Consider the following 18,345-nt stretch of genomic DNA (forward strand, 5'->3'; position numbering starts at 1 on the left):
ACACTTGACAGTCACACTTTACGTTTTCAAGTGCATTCTTAAATATCGTAGGGATGCACTTAAAAAAAACGGAATGTGAATTCACTTCTTAACTGACCATGCCAGAGGTCTTTATAGGTAGCAACCTGGAAAGCAGAGAACGACGTGCATTTAGCAGGGGGGGGGGGTTGTTTTTGGATAAAGCACTTTAACCAATTTTGAGATTTGGCCTTCTCGGTCCGTGTGCTTGCTGTTCCGTTAACTAAATCAATCTGGGTCTACAGTTTGCTTTAATGTATACGGTTTGACATGGATGTTGTCCTGACGATTATTTTGCTTTTCGTTTCAATGTTTTAAACTCTATTACTGTCATCAAGGCCATTTTGTCAGTGCCTTTGTTTATTTTTCAATTGCACTTGTGCTTGAAACGAAACACTTAAACGAAAGCTGAGTTTTTAAACATACACAAAAACACAAACACGCTAATTTTCTTGGTCCCATACCTCGCCGAGCAGACCTGAAATCTTACTCCATCCGCAAACTGGACAGACTAAAATTCAACATCAAAAACAGAAAAAGCACCCATGGATGAGGAGAAGTGAAACCTAGGAGTCCCAGCTCCTTATCCTACTCGCCTTCCCAACTCTACACGCAAATTGCTGAAACAGAACCAAAGGATCTTGACCCTCAAACAGAGGGCAAGAGAGGTGAGTGATCAACACAGGCTCTCACTTGAACTATGCAGCCCCCACCAAACAGCCCCCTCCCAAACTGCGCCTCCTTGGCCTCAGCATATGTCAAGAGGTTTGTTTATTCCTTTTAAACCTTTGTTTCCTGTTATTCAAGTTATTTATAAAAAGGGCTCTCTTGCCTGGAAAGTGGAGAGGGGAGGAGATAGAGAAAAATAAGAGGGAATGAAAGAGAAATGTTAAAAAGGAGGTGGGGGGGAGGAGGAGGAGGGGGGGGAATGGATTCTATTCAAGCTATTCTTCCAAGGTTATCCAAAATACAGGCTCCTCCATGCTTCCCATCCTGTAGAACAGGGAGATATGCCATTTGGGCCTCTCACCCCACAGGGCATAGCAAAACACAATGCCAACACCAACCCAACAACAACAGGAAGGGGAGAGAAAATAAACGACCAGCAAGAGATACAGCTTCTTCATAGAACTGTAGCGTTGGAAGGGATCCAGAGGGTCATCTAGTCCCACCCCCGGCAATGCAGGAATCTCAACACGAGGTTCCCCATCCAATTTGAAACCATACCGGACCCTGCTTAGCTTTGCGAATGTGTTGGCAGTTTTCATGCTGCACCACTTGCTGCCATGGACGCAGATAATAAAGGACCCCCCAAAATCCGTAAGCAAGACATATGCCAAAACACACTTCCCTTCCTAGCTCTAAAATGAAGTGGGCCTGTGCTCCTCTGGGAAATGCAGATTTCCAGGGGCAAAAGCTGTTGGCTGGTACTATTCAGCATAGAGATGCTGATGTGCCCCTACAATAAGCATGATTAACACTGGATGTCTCCTTTTATTCTTCCTGGTGGGGTTCACAAGGAATATGTAGCCTCCCACCCCCGCACTGTCCCCAAGCGCACCCTTTTATCTTTTCCTCCGACAAACATGAATGACCCACTGGGGAAGAGTAAAAGCACAGAGCTTTGGGGTGAAAACTGTGTTAGGGGCAAAACCTACCCAACCCCCCTACTGGGGATGCCACAAAGGGGTATGCACAAGATGGGTGGGTTTGCATGCAGAAGACATGCAGAGTTTTCTTATACGTGCCCAGGATCACTGCAATATATAAGCCTCAGTCTCCAAAGCAGACAGTACGCTCCAAATACACGCCAACACCACAACTGAATTCTTACCACTTATATATATAGTAATTTAAATGTTCAAAACACGTCAACTGCATTAGTTAGTCAGTAAATCCTTGCAGCAACCTTATATAGGAAGGGAAGCGTCATCCCCATATTGCAGGCAGAATATTGGCTGGCCTTAGAGTCAGCAAACAAGGAGGCTAATTTCTACAAGGATGCTAAAATACCCTTGCAATATGTCTTGTCTAGCCATATGGAATAAGCTGCACAGACACCAAGTTGTTCCTGAGAGGTCCTCCTCCAGGTACCTCTGCTGTCTCAATTGAGGTGGAGAGCAGTGGGGGAAGAGGGGTTTTGCAGTTGCGGTGGGACCCCTTATTGAACTGTCCCCCTAGGAATGTTCAGCTGGCTTCTAGTCTTTAATGTCTTTAAGGCAGCAGGTTGCAGCAACTGCAGTTGCTTGCAAAAGTTACAATCTGTAGCACCCCTGGCTAGGGCTGGGGAAGACTCCTGCCAATGTAAACAAAGCTCAAGCTAGATACAGGAAAGACCATTTCACTCCCCCCTGCTGTCAACCTCTGATGAATCTCTTATTTTGCTGACACTGTTTTACTGTTGATGGACGGTATATTGATTGTTGTTCTATTGTGTCTTAGAAGATCTATCATAAACTGCCCTGGAAATTTATAATTTAATGGCAGTATTTAAAGCGCTTTAAATAAATACATACTTAAAATATTGATTAAAATAGTAGTATTTAAAAATAAGGACAACTGGCTTGCAGAGCTTGAAAGAAACAAGCGAAGTTTGCTCTGAGATTGTAGGATCCTTGGCTTGCAACAATTCTGCATTGGGTACATCCTTAAGATTCCTTCGGAGCCTGCAATCAACATTTTTACAAGAACACCAAACGTGCTCACAGTACATCCTGGCTCCCCTCCAGAGGAAATCAACCATACAAAGCTTGCCTTGAACTTTATACTGCTTAGAAAGTTGTGGTTGGTTTTTTTTAAAGCCTAGTGTCTGCAAAAACATGAAGTTTCACTCCTAATGATGACAGCTTTTTCTTTTTAAAAATAGATGTTTCTAGTCCCTAAGACTGCAAAGATAAGCTTGGAAAGGTGTAGGTGATGCCTGGTAACACTTTTTTTTTTTGGGGGGGGGGACGGCTGAGCAAGATTTCCATGCATCAGGAATTTGAAATTCAATATCCCACATACCGTAGTTCCTTGCTCCATCCCATAACGAGTAGCAGAGAGTATTTAAAGTAAGCAAATAAAAAAAACTTATAAAGTTTACAGGTTTCAAGATTCTGCTTTCCTTCCTGCAAAATCTGCGTTTCGTAGCTAAGGTTATTCACAACCTCCCTGTATATACTCTGTATATACTGAAAAATGGATTGTTGGGGACACAAACACCAGCCTCTCTTATAAACCTGCAGTGGCACTGGGCATGTAATCTTTCTCCATCTGTAAATTGGAACCACCACTGTCTCCTCCCATTCACAGGTTTGCTATGAGGATGAACAAGAAACAACGTAAAGCCTCGTGCTGTGTAATTTTTTTTTAGTTTACTAATGCTAAAAATGAGTTTTGGAGCAACAAAAGTACAAGGAAATGGGTCCAAGGACTTGGAAGGATCACAGAAAATTTCAGAGAACCGTGTGGAGCACTAAACCCCACCCCTCCAAAATGCAAACAAAAATGGCTTCAGTTATTGGCTAAATATCACACTTTTCTTCTTCAAAAATGGATTAGAAGCATTTTCTTCATCCAAGATGCTAAGAGTAGTGATTCCCCAATCAAAGGAATTCTAGGGAACCACTGCATTGTTTGAACCACACAACGTTTGTTAGAAAAAATATGGAAGGGGATACAAGAGTCAAGAGCAGAGCTCAGGAACTGCCTCAAAGCATACAAAGACTGGGGGGGGGGCTCCTTCATTGCCTCTTGATTTGCGGGCAAAGCAGCAGCTCATTCAACTCCTTTTTTAAAAAAAATTCCTGCCTAGTTGCAAAACGATGTTCCTTGCCCTCCAGCTCTACAGCTTCTCCCAAGTTGCATCACCAGTTATATTGAGAGAGATGCAGCATGTGCCAAAATCTGGGGGGCTGGAAGGGGTGGGTGGGGAGGTTCAGTGGTTGCACCATCATACTGAAGGGAAGAGATGTTTTGTTAGTAGTTTTCAACCCACATGCTGTGCTCAAGGATACCTCAAAGCTCAGTAATTCACAAGTCTTCATGGCAGGACCCCAAAGAAATCTATTACCTCCTATTTGGATTGGAGGGAGGGAGAGGGAGGTGCTAGTCTACTGGGCGTTCCGCCATGTTAAGAAAAACAGGTGTAGAGCTCAGGGGCACACAATATATATAATTCCCATGACACTTGCATGAGATCTAAGTTTCTAGTTCTGATGGTTATAGGGACAAGTTGGGGGGTGGGGGGGATGAGACAAGGGAAAACAGCAATCAGACAGAAGGAAGCAATTACGCAGAGAGCAGAAATATTTTCACAGCTCCAATGTTTTTGTAGGGCTGACTTGAGTTTTCCATGTTCAAGGATAGCGATTTGAGGATTAAGTTGTCAGCCTTGAATTGGGCACAAGAGCACAGAACTTGGTAGGCAACCCAACATTAAATGAAAAGCTAAATTTTAAAGGGATCTTTTTTTATTTAAAAAAAAAATAGATTGAAAAAGACACCATTTGTTAATATTATAGAATGGTAAATGAATCAAGTTCAAGACTTCACTCTCGACCTCATTTCCATCTCCATCTCCCTCCACACTTTTGCTCAGATCACCCCAACTCCTCCTTCCGCAGCAGAGTACTGTGTCTAACACACAGCAAGCAAGATGGTGCAGTCAATTGCGAGGACATAGAAAGCAAGCACGTTTCACCTGGTTGTCCCGGGGTGGGGTTGACAACACTATCACCCCACAAAGCCAATCTAGGAGAGCTCAAGCCTGCTCTGCACCCTTTTTCTGAGGTGTATTCCATAATTTTACTGCACAGGTGAGAGGCGTGGTATTGAGAGGAGCAGCCAACGTCTCCCAAGAAATTCAGCGTTAAGTTTTAAGGGCTTCAGAAGATAGGAGACAGAAACAATTCCACTTGAAATTTAAGGCACTGGAGACAGGATGAATGCATCCCCGAGCAATATTTCCAGGAGTCAGGAAAGAGGGCTTCCAAGTCTGCATGTCTTTTATTCTCTCCATGACGCTCAACAGTATGAATTCTGCAACCAGAAAGTGAATATTTGGGGGGGGGGAGTTTCTTACCAAGCACACTATTTACTGATCTCAGAACTGAGTTTGCCTTGGTATGGATCTTGGGATTATCTTTGTGCAGCAGTTTAAATTTGTTGTTGTTTTTAAAAGAAAAACCATATAAAAGGTAGCAGGTTTTCGGGATTCCGTATGTAGCCCAGGAGCAAGCAGTATCTAAGAGTAGAGAACAACAACAACAAATTCAAATTTGGCTTTCTTTCACCTGTTAACTTACGTACAGGGGGAAACCATCTTGAAAGCGTCTAATTGTCGTGCAACAGTTGACGGCGGGTCCTTTTGGACAAGCATCCCGTGCAAGTCATGTGACCCACAAGAGACCATGGCACCCCAAAATGTAGGTTTTTGGACACCACAATCTTACACATTTTGGAGCGCCTCCAAAATGAGATGCCCCATACAGTTGATGGGTATGTGCCACAGAACCCCCTGGGTGGGTTACGCAGACCCCCCCCCGGGGTCCACGGACCACTAATTGGGAACCACTGTCTTATAGCACTGGTTTAGGCGGAGGAACCCAAGGTCAAATCCTCTCTCAGCTATGAAGCTCACTTGGTGAGTCATTGACTCTCAGTCTAACCTACCTGGAAGGGCTGTTGTCAGTTCACAACATCGGTTCACATTCCTTGTAGGAAAGGTGGGGTGCAGAATGTAATAAATAGATATGTAATCATGGGAGTGTCAAGATGTTTAGCAGGGCTGCCTGCCCAAATATTCATATGCATATAATACATCAATTATTGTATCTCGGTGCTGAAACTTGGATAGAAGCCCAAAGAACCTCGTTTTCAAAACTTAATGGAGTATCAAACACGCTTCACAGTCAAAATAAAAAATTCCTGAACGTGTTGGAAGAGCCTGGGCGTGTGTCAAGTCACATGATTGTGGATTTTATGGACAAGTTGGCAAAGTTTGCTGTTATTTAATTTCCGAATGTTGAAACAGCTCAACTGTTATAATCTCAATTTTTAGGTAAACATTAAAGCCGGGGGGCAGGGGGGGAGAGATTAGAACTCCAGAATGTTAAGCGTTCTCTTTTCAAAAGCTAGAAAGTGCGCCAAGCTTCAAAAATTTAGCGTTATGTTTTCATGCCAAATTTAGTAGAGGCCTGGCAGCATCAAAACACAACTTCACGGAGTCTCTGAATGAAGGGGAAGAATGCTACAACCAACCAAAAAAAATGGCCAAGAAGAGACCATTCTACGAAGAGTAAAAATAAGTGTTTAAGATAAGACACGGCATGCACTCTGTTTTGTAACCTGCACTATAGACTTCTGGCCTTCCAAATATAGAGAATTACAACTTCCATCAAACCTGGCCAGCATTGCCAATGATCAGGGACGATGTGAGTTGTAGTCCGCAACATTTGGAGGGCAGCACACTGACTACCCTTGCGAAGACCAACATTCCGGTAAGTTGAATACTGGAACTGGCCTTGCCTCTCTCCTAACATGCCAAGTGGGCTATCCACTTCCTTTATAAAAAGTTTTAAAGAAACACACATTTCTTCAGCTACAGATCTACTCTTGGTTGTCTTCCTCATGCTGTACTCACCCCAGAATAATGAACAATTTTTTTTAAAGTAGTAAAAGTGCTCGGGAGGCCAGAGAGTGTGAAGTTTCACTGGTTTATATCAGTCAGACTATTTGCCAATCTAAGCTAGTATTGCCTACTCTGAAAGGCAGCTCTTCTCACATCACCCTGACACCTGTCAATCTTGCCTGGAGATGCTGGCGAATGGAACCTGGGACCTTCTGCATGCACAGCCCATGTGTGTGCATGTTGGTGATGCAAGCGTGGCATAAGTTTACTTCACCACCCCCATCCCAAAATTAAAGCTGTCCCTCCTAGAAAACTCACAGAGCCAGCTTTTCCCAAACCCCCCCCCCAAACTAAGACAGGGAAAGAAAGGTGTATTCTGTGAAATGCAGCGTGGCAGCTTTCAAAACTGGCCCCTGCTGCTCTAAACCTGTTGCCTTTGCGCCAAGTGAATCCATCTCTCTCATTGCACATATTGCGCCCACCAGCCCCTGACTCTTGACCGTAGGGTACTTACTGGCTGGTGATGGCGTGCTGTACCCGCTGACCGGCAGCTGGTGTTGCATCCCTGGCAGAGCTCCTGGAGGTGAAAGGCCCCCGATCATGTGTGGAAAGAAGAATGCATAGTGTGGGACTGGGTAGCTGTTGAGATGCCCGCTCCCCGGCGTGGAGCAGGAGCTGCTGTTGCTCGCCATGGCTGGTACACTCCGCAGGCCTGATCCTTGGGCAGAGGGATTCACATAGGGGCTGAGTAGGGAGCAATCGCCATCGAAGCCTTATTCATCCAGGACCGCCAACGACTCAGTTCGGCGTCAATGCAGCCTCCCCTTTCCAAGGGGCCAGGCAGGGGCACGCAGCACGTTCCGTCCGCGGGTTGACTGCTCAGGTGAGAGGGAGCAAGCGCCGAGGATTCAAAGGTGATCTCCTGCAGTTCCCTCTTGCGTCAGGCCCTCCAAAGCGGGCATGTAGGGGAAGGCAAACAGGTCCACTCCCAAGTCAGAGGCAGAGCTGTAACCAAAGAAGGGTGAAAAGTGAGCAAGGCACAGGCGTTGCATGTATGTTCGTGTTTATTACATTTACAAACCACCTTTTCTTCCACAAGAACTTTGTGAGGTAGGCTAGGCTGAGAGATGGTGACTGGCCCAAGGTCAGCTTCATGGCTGTGTGGGGATTTGAACCCTGCTCTCCCAGGCCCTAGTCCAACATTCTAACCATTGCGCCACACTGGCAGGAACCTCTGGCAATTATGAAGAAATGGTCCCCCAGAACCCTCCCCTTCCCCCCTTTTTTTGCACCAGCTAGGGATCACCTTCTTGCTTTCTTTCAAAGATAAATGCAAGGCAACCCAATTCTAAGTATCTTGAATTGCATTTCCCTGTAGATCAGATTCTGGAGCCCTCTAGATATCTGCTGGACCAAAGCTCCCATCACCCGGCCTAACCACTGGCAACACTGGTTGGGACTGATGGGAGTTGCAGTTCATTATGATTTGTAAGGTATCCAATCCAAAGACCCATCTTGGACAGCATCCTGACCCCACAGTGGCCCATCAGCCCCCAAGCAGGGCATGAGTGCTGTAGCCCTCCCAACTGTCTTCCCCAATACTGGAGGCAGTACACGGCCTTCATGATTAGCTGCTGTTAAGATACTACATTGGTTCAGATGTTGTCGAGCAAACGTAGTTAATCCGTGCATTTTAATTAAGACAACACATGTGAATTTGTTTCTAAAAACTTTAAAGATAGATAGATAGATAGATAGATAGAGATAGAGATAGATAGATGATAGACAGATGATAGACGATAGATGATAGCTAGCTAGATAGATAGATAGATGATAGATATAGATAGATGATAGATAGATAGATAGATATAGATATAGATATAGATATAGATATAGATATAGATATAGATATAGATATAGATAGATATAGATAGATATAGATAGATATAGATAGATATAGATAGATAGATAGATAGATAGATATAGATAGATAGATGATAGATAGATGATAGATAGATATAGATAGATAGATAGATAGATAGATAGATAGATAGATATAGATAGATAGATAGATAGATAGATAGATAGATAGATAGATATAGATAGATGATAGATAGATAGATAGATGATAGAAAGGACTTGAGGCACAAACCATAACAGAGCCTCTTCAAACTCTATGATTCTATAAAATAGACCCTATGTTACCTTACTTGTAGAAATATTTGGGGTCTCTCTCTCTCTCTCTCTCTCTCTCTCTCTCTCTCTCACACACACACACACACACACGACTGTCAGTGTGGACAATATTGAGCAATTGACTGGTGCGACTCAGTAAAAGATAGCTTCTGATGTTCCTATACACACACTCCTTATGCCGAAACAAAATAAAAAAATTCCTTCCAGTAGCACCTTAAAGACCAACTAAGTTAGTTCTTGGTATGAGCTTTCGTGTGCATGCACACTTCTTCAGATACACAGGAGTGTATCTGAAGAAGTGTGCATGTACACGAAAGCTCATACCAAGAACTAACTTAGTTAGTCTTTAAGGTGCTACTGGAAGGAATTTTTTTATTTTGTTTTGACTATGGCAGACCAACACGGCTACCTATCTGTAACTGGGACTCCTTATGCCGCCAAGTGCAAAATAAATAAAATTTAAGGGGCCCGAGTGTTTAATCTAACTTTAGCCCCACTGCTATGTTTGTTGATACATCAGATTTGCCTTTTTGGTACCTCTCCGCTTTGCCATGCTTTTCCTCTGTCTTGATCCAGAATAATGACCACACACTCTCCCTCAATACATGTGCTGCTGTTGACTTTACATGGCAGCAGCCAACCCTCACTGGATTCCATAGGACTGAGAAAGGTACGGTAAGTTAGGCAACACGCTGTAAACAGGCACTGAGAGGAGAGCTTTCGGTGAGCAAACGTCACCATGCCCTCCTATACTCTGCCCAGGCAGGAACTTCCCCTCCAACAACGTCTGCAGAAGCAAGGCCACCTCACAGACACACCAGGAGAAAGAAGACCCCTTTCATTCTGTCATCCCATCCAAGGGGGGACAGGTGGAATGGGGAGGGGGTGCAGATGAGCAACAGGACCACAGCTCTGGCCAAATCTGAGAGGGAAATCCAGAAGACGGCAGAGATCTTCGCACCCTGGTCTCGGGCACCACACACAGACGACTCTCTTCCTGCACCCCAAAGCTTGGGTGCCGTTCCTCCTTGGTCTCTGCTGCCCAGCCAGGCCCGGCTACCACCACCACCCAATCCCCACCCCTCCCCTCCATGGGTAATTACCACAGGAGACCATTTATTGCTCTCCCTTGACAGGAGGTGACAGGTGGCCCAGCCCCTCCAGACAAATGAGTTGGAGGTCGGGAGGTTTGGCTACCTGCTGCCCCTGCCGAACCATAAATCACCGGGAAAAGGGGGGGGGGGAGAGAGAATGGAGTGCAGAGCACTAAGGGAAATGCTGATTAATGAAAAACAAAATAAAAGGTCTCCTACCTTCCCCCCTCCCCAAGGAAGCAGATGGAGGAAGCCGATTCCTATGGAAGACTTTGAATAGAAGGGGGGGGGTCCTCTCTGCCCTAGACGTACACTATCATGCTGCTGCACACTTAATATTTTGTTATGTATATACACACCCCATCGGGGCAGGACCACAACATTCTGGTGCCAGAGGCAGAAAATATGAAATGGCAAAGCACCACGCACCAGGAAAGCAATCAATTCCTTGGTTTAGTTAAAGCTTTTAAATCAAGACCCATCATGTCAATGGGCATTTGCAGTTGCCATGTTTGTTGCAATGGGCCTTCCGACAGCGCCCGTCGTTTCCAGTGGGCATACTTGCCATTCATTTTTAGCACGCCCCGCTGGGAAGTTCTCCTTCTCGGGTCCCACTGAAACAAACAGGAGATCTTGCATGGCCCCCGTTAATGTCAACAGTGCTTATGAAGGAGAAGTTCCCAACAGACTATGGCCCCATGGATCTGGGGTTTGCCCTGTTCCCAACTCTGCTGTACCAAAAGAGCTCTGATAGAGGCAGCCACTGCTAGAGGCAGACTCCCTGGAAAAGACCCTGATGTTGGGAAAGATGGAGGGCACAAGGAGAAGGGGACAACAGAAGACGAGATGGTTGGACAGTGTTCTCGAAGCTACCGGCATGAGTTTGACCAAACTGCGGGAGGCAGTGGAAGACAGGAGTGCCTGGCGTGCTCTGGTCCAGGGGGTCATGAAGAGTCGGACATGACTAAACGACTAAACAACAATAGGCAGCCACACCTCACACCGTCTGCACAGTCCCAAGTACAACCCCAACACAAATTTGCCCACTAAGGACATTTATTAATCCAGCTAGAATATCCCTCTGGAGTGCGTACTTTAAATATTTTGAATAATTGTTATGTACATAATTGGCAGACAGAGAATTGCAAGGCTGACGTTTTAATTCTGTTTCTCTCCTAATCTTGCCTTTTCTGTGACTTTTAATGCTAGCTCTCTGTTAACTCTATTTACATGTATGTTTTGGTTTTTGAAGACTGATATTTGGGGATAAACGAAGATACACACAGGCAGGTGAAGGGGAGAGGATGGAGAGACTTGCGTGAGCGGCAGGCCACAGGGGCTTCCTCAGGGAGTGGGGCTGAGGGAAGAGGGGAAAGCTCCCAGGTGAGAGATGGGAGGGTTCACTCTTCGGTGTGTGGAATAAGGGTTAAGATATACAGTAAGTGTTTGCTGTTTGCAAATGTTTTTCAGAAGCCGAATGTCTGATGCAGCTTCCAATTGAGTGCAGGAAGCTCCTGCAGCCAATCGGAAGCTGCGCCTTGGTTTTCAAACAGTTTCGGGAGTCGAACAGACTCCCGGAACGAATTAAGTTTGAGATCCGAGGTACCACTGTATATACACAGTCTCTCTGTCTTCCTCTCTTTGCTTCCTTTCTTATTTTTAATTTTATTGGTTTGTTTCTTCTCTCTCTTTAGATTAGTTCAGCTTTAACTGTATCTTATGTTGAAAAATCTCAATTAAAAATTAACTAAACGAAAAACAAAATTCACCCACCAAGGGACATTCCAGTCTGGGTTTTTTATTTGAGTGTCTTTTGCAACATGTCACTGACACAGCAAGAGTGCATTACAGGTGGATTAAGACTGGGTTCCACTTTCTTAATTCTTCCACGATGCTTTCTCAGTATTACTACATTATTGCCGTCTGGAGGGGCGTTTTTGCGTTACAGCGCAATAAAAGTGGGAGGGGGAAAAGAAACCGAAACACCTGTGGTATAAAAAGTTACAAGGCTCCAGCAGGAAATTACAGGACATGCACTGATTGAAAATGAAGTATTGCACCGGTCCCAAAACATGCGCAGGCACGGACTGTATTGAAAATGAGATCGTTTGTAAGTGTCCCAATGCCATCATAAGCTAGGGGTTTACACCTCTGCTCCCTCTATTCGTCAACCCCACCTACCTATCTACCCCTTTGCCAACCCCTCCTCCTTTTATACTTGGCTCTCTTTATACTTCACCCACCCCCTTCACTTATTCCCACAGCCCCTCCGAAGTGCTTCCCCTTCTGGTGAGCAGCTTGCTTGGTTAGTCTACCCCCCTCCCCGCTTGTTTGCTTGCTTGCTTGCTTGCTTGCTCACCTGCCTGCCAATCTGTTGTTGCGCTGGAGTTGGTGTGGCCCCCTATTGGCAGCCACACAAACAGCAGCATGACAACAGCCTTACACTTTTATGTCTATAAAAGGAAGGGAGAAATTAAACATTTTGCAGAAGAGCTGGTGGGGAAAAAATCAAAATCATTCATTAGGTGAATGAAGACGTTCCAAGGGGTGTGTAGGATTGTACTCCCAGTTAAAGGGGGATGGGGTTGGATCACACATTGGAAATGACAAGAACTGTTTCCATAAGAGTAACTCTCCCCTTTCCCAGGGCGTCAAAGGTTTCCATTTTGGCCTGGGGCAGGAGGGCTGCTGCAAGACAGGCTTTTCCTCCCTTTGGCCAAGCAGGAGAGTTGGCTGCGGTGTGTCTTTCACCTGGCACTAGAAAGCGGATTGCAGGCCAATCTGGAAGAAAGGAGACACCCCAACAGGGCCCAAGTAATTGCAAAGACGCTTTGTTGGGGCACAATGCCATAGACACAACCACTGGGGGAGGGGGCATATTCCCCTCTTCCCTAATCATGAATTGTCCTAAGATATTTTTACCATTCCTCTCAAAGTACTGCATGCATGCATACACCACTCCCAAACTGCTGCTCCTGGGACACACTATGAAGTTGTTGATATTGGCACGAGGCCTATGAGAAGCTGGAAATGCACAGCCCCGTTCCACATGCTGGTAGCAGCTTAATTAAAAAACCTTTCCACGTGCCAGCTCAAATGGCATGGACAACCAGCCTGCGGCCTCTGCCCAAGCAGTAAGCCTGACATTGCTACTCCATCATCACTGCTCCCTTTGGCTTCCATGTGGTTGCAGGTCAGAGACAGGCAGCCATTAGCTCTCGAGGAGCTGTTGCAACTGCAGCTCCCAGCCAGCATGGCACCATAGGCAGGGGTGGTGAGAGCTGGAGCCCAATAGCTGCTGGAGGGCCACAGGTTCTCTGCCATTGTTGCACAGTGTGGCCATACTTCTGGCTGCCTGGGTGGTCAGAACTGCCACAAAGAATGCTTTAATGCATGCCAGTTCATGTGGCATGTGTCTATAGATGTTCTGGATAAATAAATATCCACACCTCACAATTCTTGAGCGAGGATGAAGACATTGTCCTAGGACCCTGGCAAAGGCACAGGTCCCCAAATAAATGCCCCCATTTCTCACCAATGCCAGGAAGGTTTACGTTACCATCAACACTGCCTTGTGGGTGGTAATCGTTTTACATATATTTAAGTTGTTGCACAGAGAAAAGAAATGCCATAGTGCATCCGCAGCAGCTCAACGGGATACCTTCATCTGCCCCAGCTGCAACAAAACATGTTTCTCCAGCATCGGTTTCTACAGCCACAGCAGGCATTGCAACCTTCCAATAGTTTGACCTCAGCCCCAAAGGTGCACTCCTCTGTTGTCCCCAAGACAGATGCCAAAGATTGTCTACATCCCACTTCCCCAACCTTTCTCTTCCTCCCCCCTGCATCATGTGTATATGTGCCTGCCATCCCAGAATAATACTGCGTTCATCTGATGAAGCAGACTCTGGTCCACAGAAGCTTATGCCATAATAAATTTGTCTTCAAGGTTCCACAAAACTCTGCAGTTTTTGCTGCAACAGACTAAAATGGGGAATCATTAAATCATATTTGCACCCCTCTGGAACTCCCAACGTTTTCACAGTTGCAACCAACTACGAGTGGTGGCTTGGTGTTGAGGCAATGTACCCACAATGCATACAGGTGCCCTTGTCTACAGATTAGGGCAGGAATGCAGCAGAGGCTAACAACATTTTCTATGTTCCTCCGAAGAGGAGGAAAAACCTGCTTCCTGCCCTCTGCCCACAACCTAGATGCCAGCTGTTGGGCTCATTTTTCTGAGGTGCCAGGAGCTACTGGGTGCCTTGATTTTCACACTCCTGAGGAGTGGAGTTCTTCATTTTTACATACACTTACACTCACACCCACCCCTCTCAACCCAGGAACTCCAGATAATGCAGTTGGAATCATTTTGGCAAATGCAGTGACTCTTGTTTTTGTTTCACACTGGTGTGCAAAATATTGAAGTTGTTCTCTCCCTCCCTCCCCAAAGCACAAGACTTTGCAGAATGTCACAAAAGAGTCTATAGAGACCTCAGAGCCATCACAGGGAAGGAATGAGTCCATGAGTTTGGGATCTGCATTACATGGCATTTTACCATGCTTTGGCTCAGACTTTTAAATTAATACACACCTGCGAGGAGCAAGAAATGTCTCCTCCGCACAAGCTGGTGAGGAAAGCTTTGGTGAACTGGTCTGAGATGAGAGTGGGTTGCCTTTTTGATCTGGCTATTCATATGCCACAAATGATGAATGGCATGGGTATGCAGGGGCAGACAGACAGACAGGCAAGTAAGTGCGTGGTATTACCTTCAAGACAGCAGCCACTATTTGAAGACTCACATCCTTCTGATTCTAAGAATTTTACAGAAAACTGCCCACGGGTTTCCTCTGCTCTCATAAGAAATAGCAACTTGCCCATCACCAAGTGAAAGGGGACGGAATCACAGAACCAGACATTCGCCCATGCTCCATTGCTGTGTGTGTGGTTTCCAGGTGAGTCATACCTACGTAGTCTTTGGAAACTTCCCTTGCAGACATACTACTATGGTTTTAGAGGTGGGAGAGGGGAGTCATATGTAAAGTTTGAAGGCTTTATCAGGAACCTGTTGGCACCCTCCACAAAAAAAAAAAGTATGGCAGAAAGCAGCTTTGTGGCCAGGAAGCTCAGGCCCTCAGTAGGGCAGAGCGGCTGACTCATTTGCTATTGCCTAAATTGTGGTCAGAATCACCTTCTCTCATACCTTGTATGTTTCTAGGGCTGTTCACGCCCCAAGTTATATCAGTCTTTCCTAGTGGGAATGATTGCTCCTGGGGTCCAAATGTGTGTCCTTTTTTTGTCAAGTTCCAAATATGCAGAATCATAGAATTGTAGAGTTGGGAGGGACCCCCCCCCCAAACAAGGGCCACCTAGTTCAACCCCCTGAAATGTAGGAATCTCAACGAAAGCACCCATGACAGAAGGCCCACCCAACCCCTGCTTGTAAAAACAAGCAGGTTTCCAAAGGGTCAGAAATCAGAGAGAAATTAGAACTTAGAAACGCCGGCCTTGAATTCAGGTGGAACCAACATTTTGGTGAAAAATTACGGATGCAGCCCAGTGGGGACGAGCAATTTGACACCGTTGTTTTAGGGGGTTCCTCCACCTGCTTTTATCCTCCAGACAGCAAATCTACAGGGAGCTGACAGATCTGCATGTGGAAAATCTGGTGCTTTCGCAAGTATTGCTTGGAAAAAAAAATACACACACACACCCTTACTGGCAATAGCTTGACTGCTTAATGCCTAGGTCTATCTGTGGAAGTCTTTTGCCACCCTGGTAATGGATGAGAGACTAGAATGGGAGCAGAGCTGCAGCCAAGCATGAAGGATGCAATAATTCACTTGTGGGGTTTGTGTATGCCCAAAGAGGAAAGAAGAAAAGAAAGAAGAAAAGGGAAGGGGGAGGAAAGGAGAAATCAGTGTTTTTGTTCCCAGGTGCTGGCCTAGCAAGGGGAATTAAAACACAAATACAAAATGGTTGGTATTTACTTCCCAGTCTGGCAAATATTGGTTTCATATTGCACTCATCTCTGTTCCAAAATGTTTAAGAGTGACTTCAAGAACCAGCAATTTAAAAAATCTTTTTTCCTCAAGGGGAGACCAATGGGGGAACCTGTGGATCCCAATAACTAGATTTCTACCATACAAAGACTCAAAGCAGCACACCTGAAATTATTAGATACTTTCAGGCTGCATGGATACCAAAGGACTCCTTCTCCATTATGCAATACCCATCAACTGGGGGGCAGCACCCTCAAATATTGGGGGGGGGGGCAAAGACCCCTTGGCCCCAAGGAGTTGGCACCTATGAAAGAGTATAAACCTCAAGTAAATAAGAGTGCAGCTGGTCTGGCTGCCAGGCCCACAGTCAGATTCTATGCCTGACAAGGGACAGTGGCACTTCCAAGGAGCAGGAAAGCAGACAATATGTGACTGGAGAGGCCTGCAAGGTGGGAGGAGGTTTTAAGAGGGATAATGGTGGCGACAGTGAGTTTATATTAATCACCATGCAGAGAACTAAAAAATCAGAGATTGTAGCTCAAGCGAGGACTGACTTCCAAGAGTGTGTGTTTATGATTTAGCTGCAAGGCTTTTAAAAAGCTAAGAGGCGGATAATTTTTTTGGTTTTGTTTTTAAATCTGGCCTAAAAATATTGGGAGCATTCGTAATAACTAGGGTAAAAGCTAGACCATGTGCTCAGGAAGTTAGAGGTTCACTTCAGAACTGCAGGGGTAAATTCTAAGACACCCGCCCCCCTCACTGGGACATCAGAACATACCCTAGGCCTGTGAGCCCTGAAAGCAGCTGCCGGACAAACAAGCTGCCACCCTCACCCACCCTGGCACACCCCAAACACGACACCAACCAAGGACTTCCTGTCAGGCCTGCAACCAGAGTGTGCCCACCCGCAACTTCCCCGTTGCTGATTTCGATTCCCAGCGTTGCCCAGTTTCACTTCTCCTCATAACCCGGCAGAGAGGTTGGTTCCAAGGATGACATCCACCGGATTCTGTGCTTATCAGAGGCTGATAAGATGGACTATGGGAGGACAGAATTAACCAGCCCAGGTGAAGATAGGGTCTGGGGCTGCAGAGCAAAAATATAACCTTGAGGCTCATCAATCTCAACCTGAAGCCACTTGGCTCGCTTTTTGGTACTTAAGCAGCACAGGCGCCAAGCCCCAGAACTTTTTTGGCCAATGCCAGCAATCAGAACCCTGGATGAATTGCAATGATTACGAGAGCACATCTGAGATGCAGAGAATCCGTTTCCCTCACAATATCAGCTCCTCGCTTTGTGCCACCACCACCAACAGCAGCTGCTTCCTCCTCTCTTTCTTTTGCAGGACTCTGGGGGATTCAAGTCACATCTGCACCACAAATCCAGAGCACGATTACACCTTTCTGACAGTCACGGAAAATCCTGGGCAGAGGCGGGCAGGGGGGCACTGGGCGCCACACTGCGGGGGGGGGGCGGCACTTAACGTGGGGCCTGCAGTGCACCCAAGCCATGGGTCTCTTCTGGGAATGACACAGTGGCTTGGGGACCTGCAGGCTCTGCACTGCCAGAAACAGCAGCATGGGGCTTGTATCTGTCCGCCACTTCTCCCTCTGCCGCCCTACAGGTTAGGGAGGTGGCAGTGAGGCTCCGTGCAGCGTGCGCTGCCCAATGGGTGGCTTACCCCGCCCTACTGGGTGGCCTGGGCGCAGGCGCCACCCCGGGCACCCAAACGGCCAGCTACGACGCTAATCCTGGGAACCATTGCTTATGGTGGGTGCTGACCACACAAAGCTACAGCTCCCAGCACCCTTAACAAACTACAGTTCCCAGGATTCTGCAGGGCTGTTATAACAGTGCATTTTTATGCCTGACAAGCATGAGCCCTGGGGTCTTTCCCTTTAGCAACCACCATGGTCCCTTCTCGGCAGTGGCGCCCTTCCTGTGGAACACCCTCCCATCAGATGTCAAGGAGATAAAGAACTACACAACGTTTAGAAGATACCTGATGGCAGCTCTGTACAGGAATGTTTTTACTGTTTGATGTTTATTATGTTCTATATGCAGTGCTTTTTTTCTTTAAAAAATGTTTAAGGGTACTCTCATTTTCCTACTCATACTGAAATATTGCCCCTCAACGAGGCCAAACTTAGATTCACAAAATGTTTAGGGGTATGCGTACCCCTGCGTTCTCCCAGAAAAAAAGCAGTGTCTATATGTCTTCGAAGCCACCCAGAGTGGCTGGGGAAACCCAAGCAAATGAGTAGGGTATAAATAATAACGTTGTTGTTGTTGTTGTTGTTGTTGTTGTTGTTGTTGTTGATAACCTCAATCCACTTCAGCAAACTAAGATCAAGGGCTAGTCTTCAACCTCTGGTAAACGGTGAGGCGGAAGAGATATTACTTTCTCACACCTTGAAAACC

General features: G+C 46.1%; 1 protein-coding gene across 2 annotated transcripts in view; it reads right to left on the reverse strand.

Annotated features, from left to right (window-relative positions):
* RARA (retinoic acid receptor alpha) overlaps nt 1-18,345 on the reverse strand; it is a 193,194-nt gene that overhangs the window by 110,594 nt on the left and 64,255 nt on the right. For both annotated transcript variants that reach the window (XM_079948811.1, XM_079948810.1), the window contains one exon: nt 7,146-7,636. In XM_079948811.1, the coding sequence (XP_079804937.1) occupies nt 7,146-7,323 (178 nt within the window). In that variant the 5' untranslated portion in view covers nt 7,324-7,636. The remainder of the gene's footprint in view (nt 1-7,145; nt 7,637-18,345) is intronic.

Source organism: Podarcis cretensis (assembly GCF_951804945.1).
Source record: "Podarcis cretensis genome assembly, chromosome: 13".
NCBI classification, from domain to species: domain Eukaryota; kingdom Metazoa; phylum Chordata; class Lepidosauria; order Squamata; family Lacertidae; genus Podarcis; species Podarcis cretensis.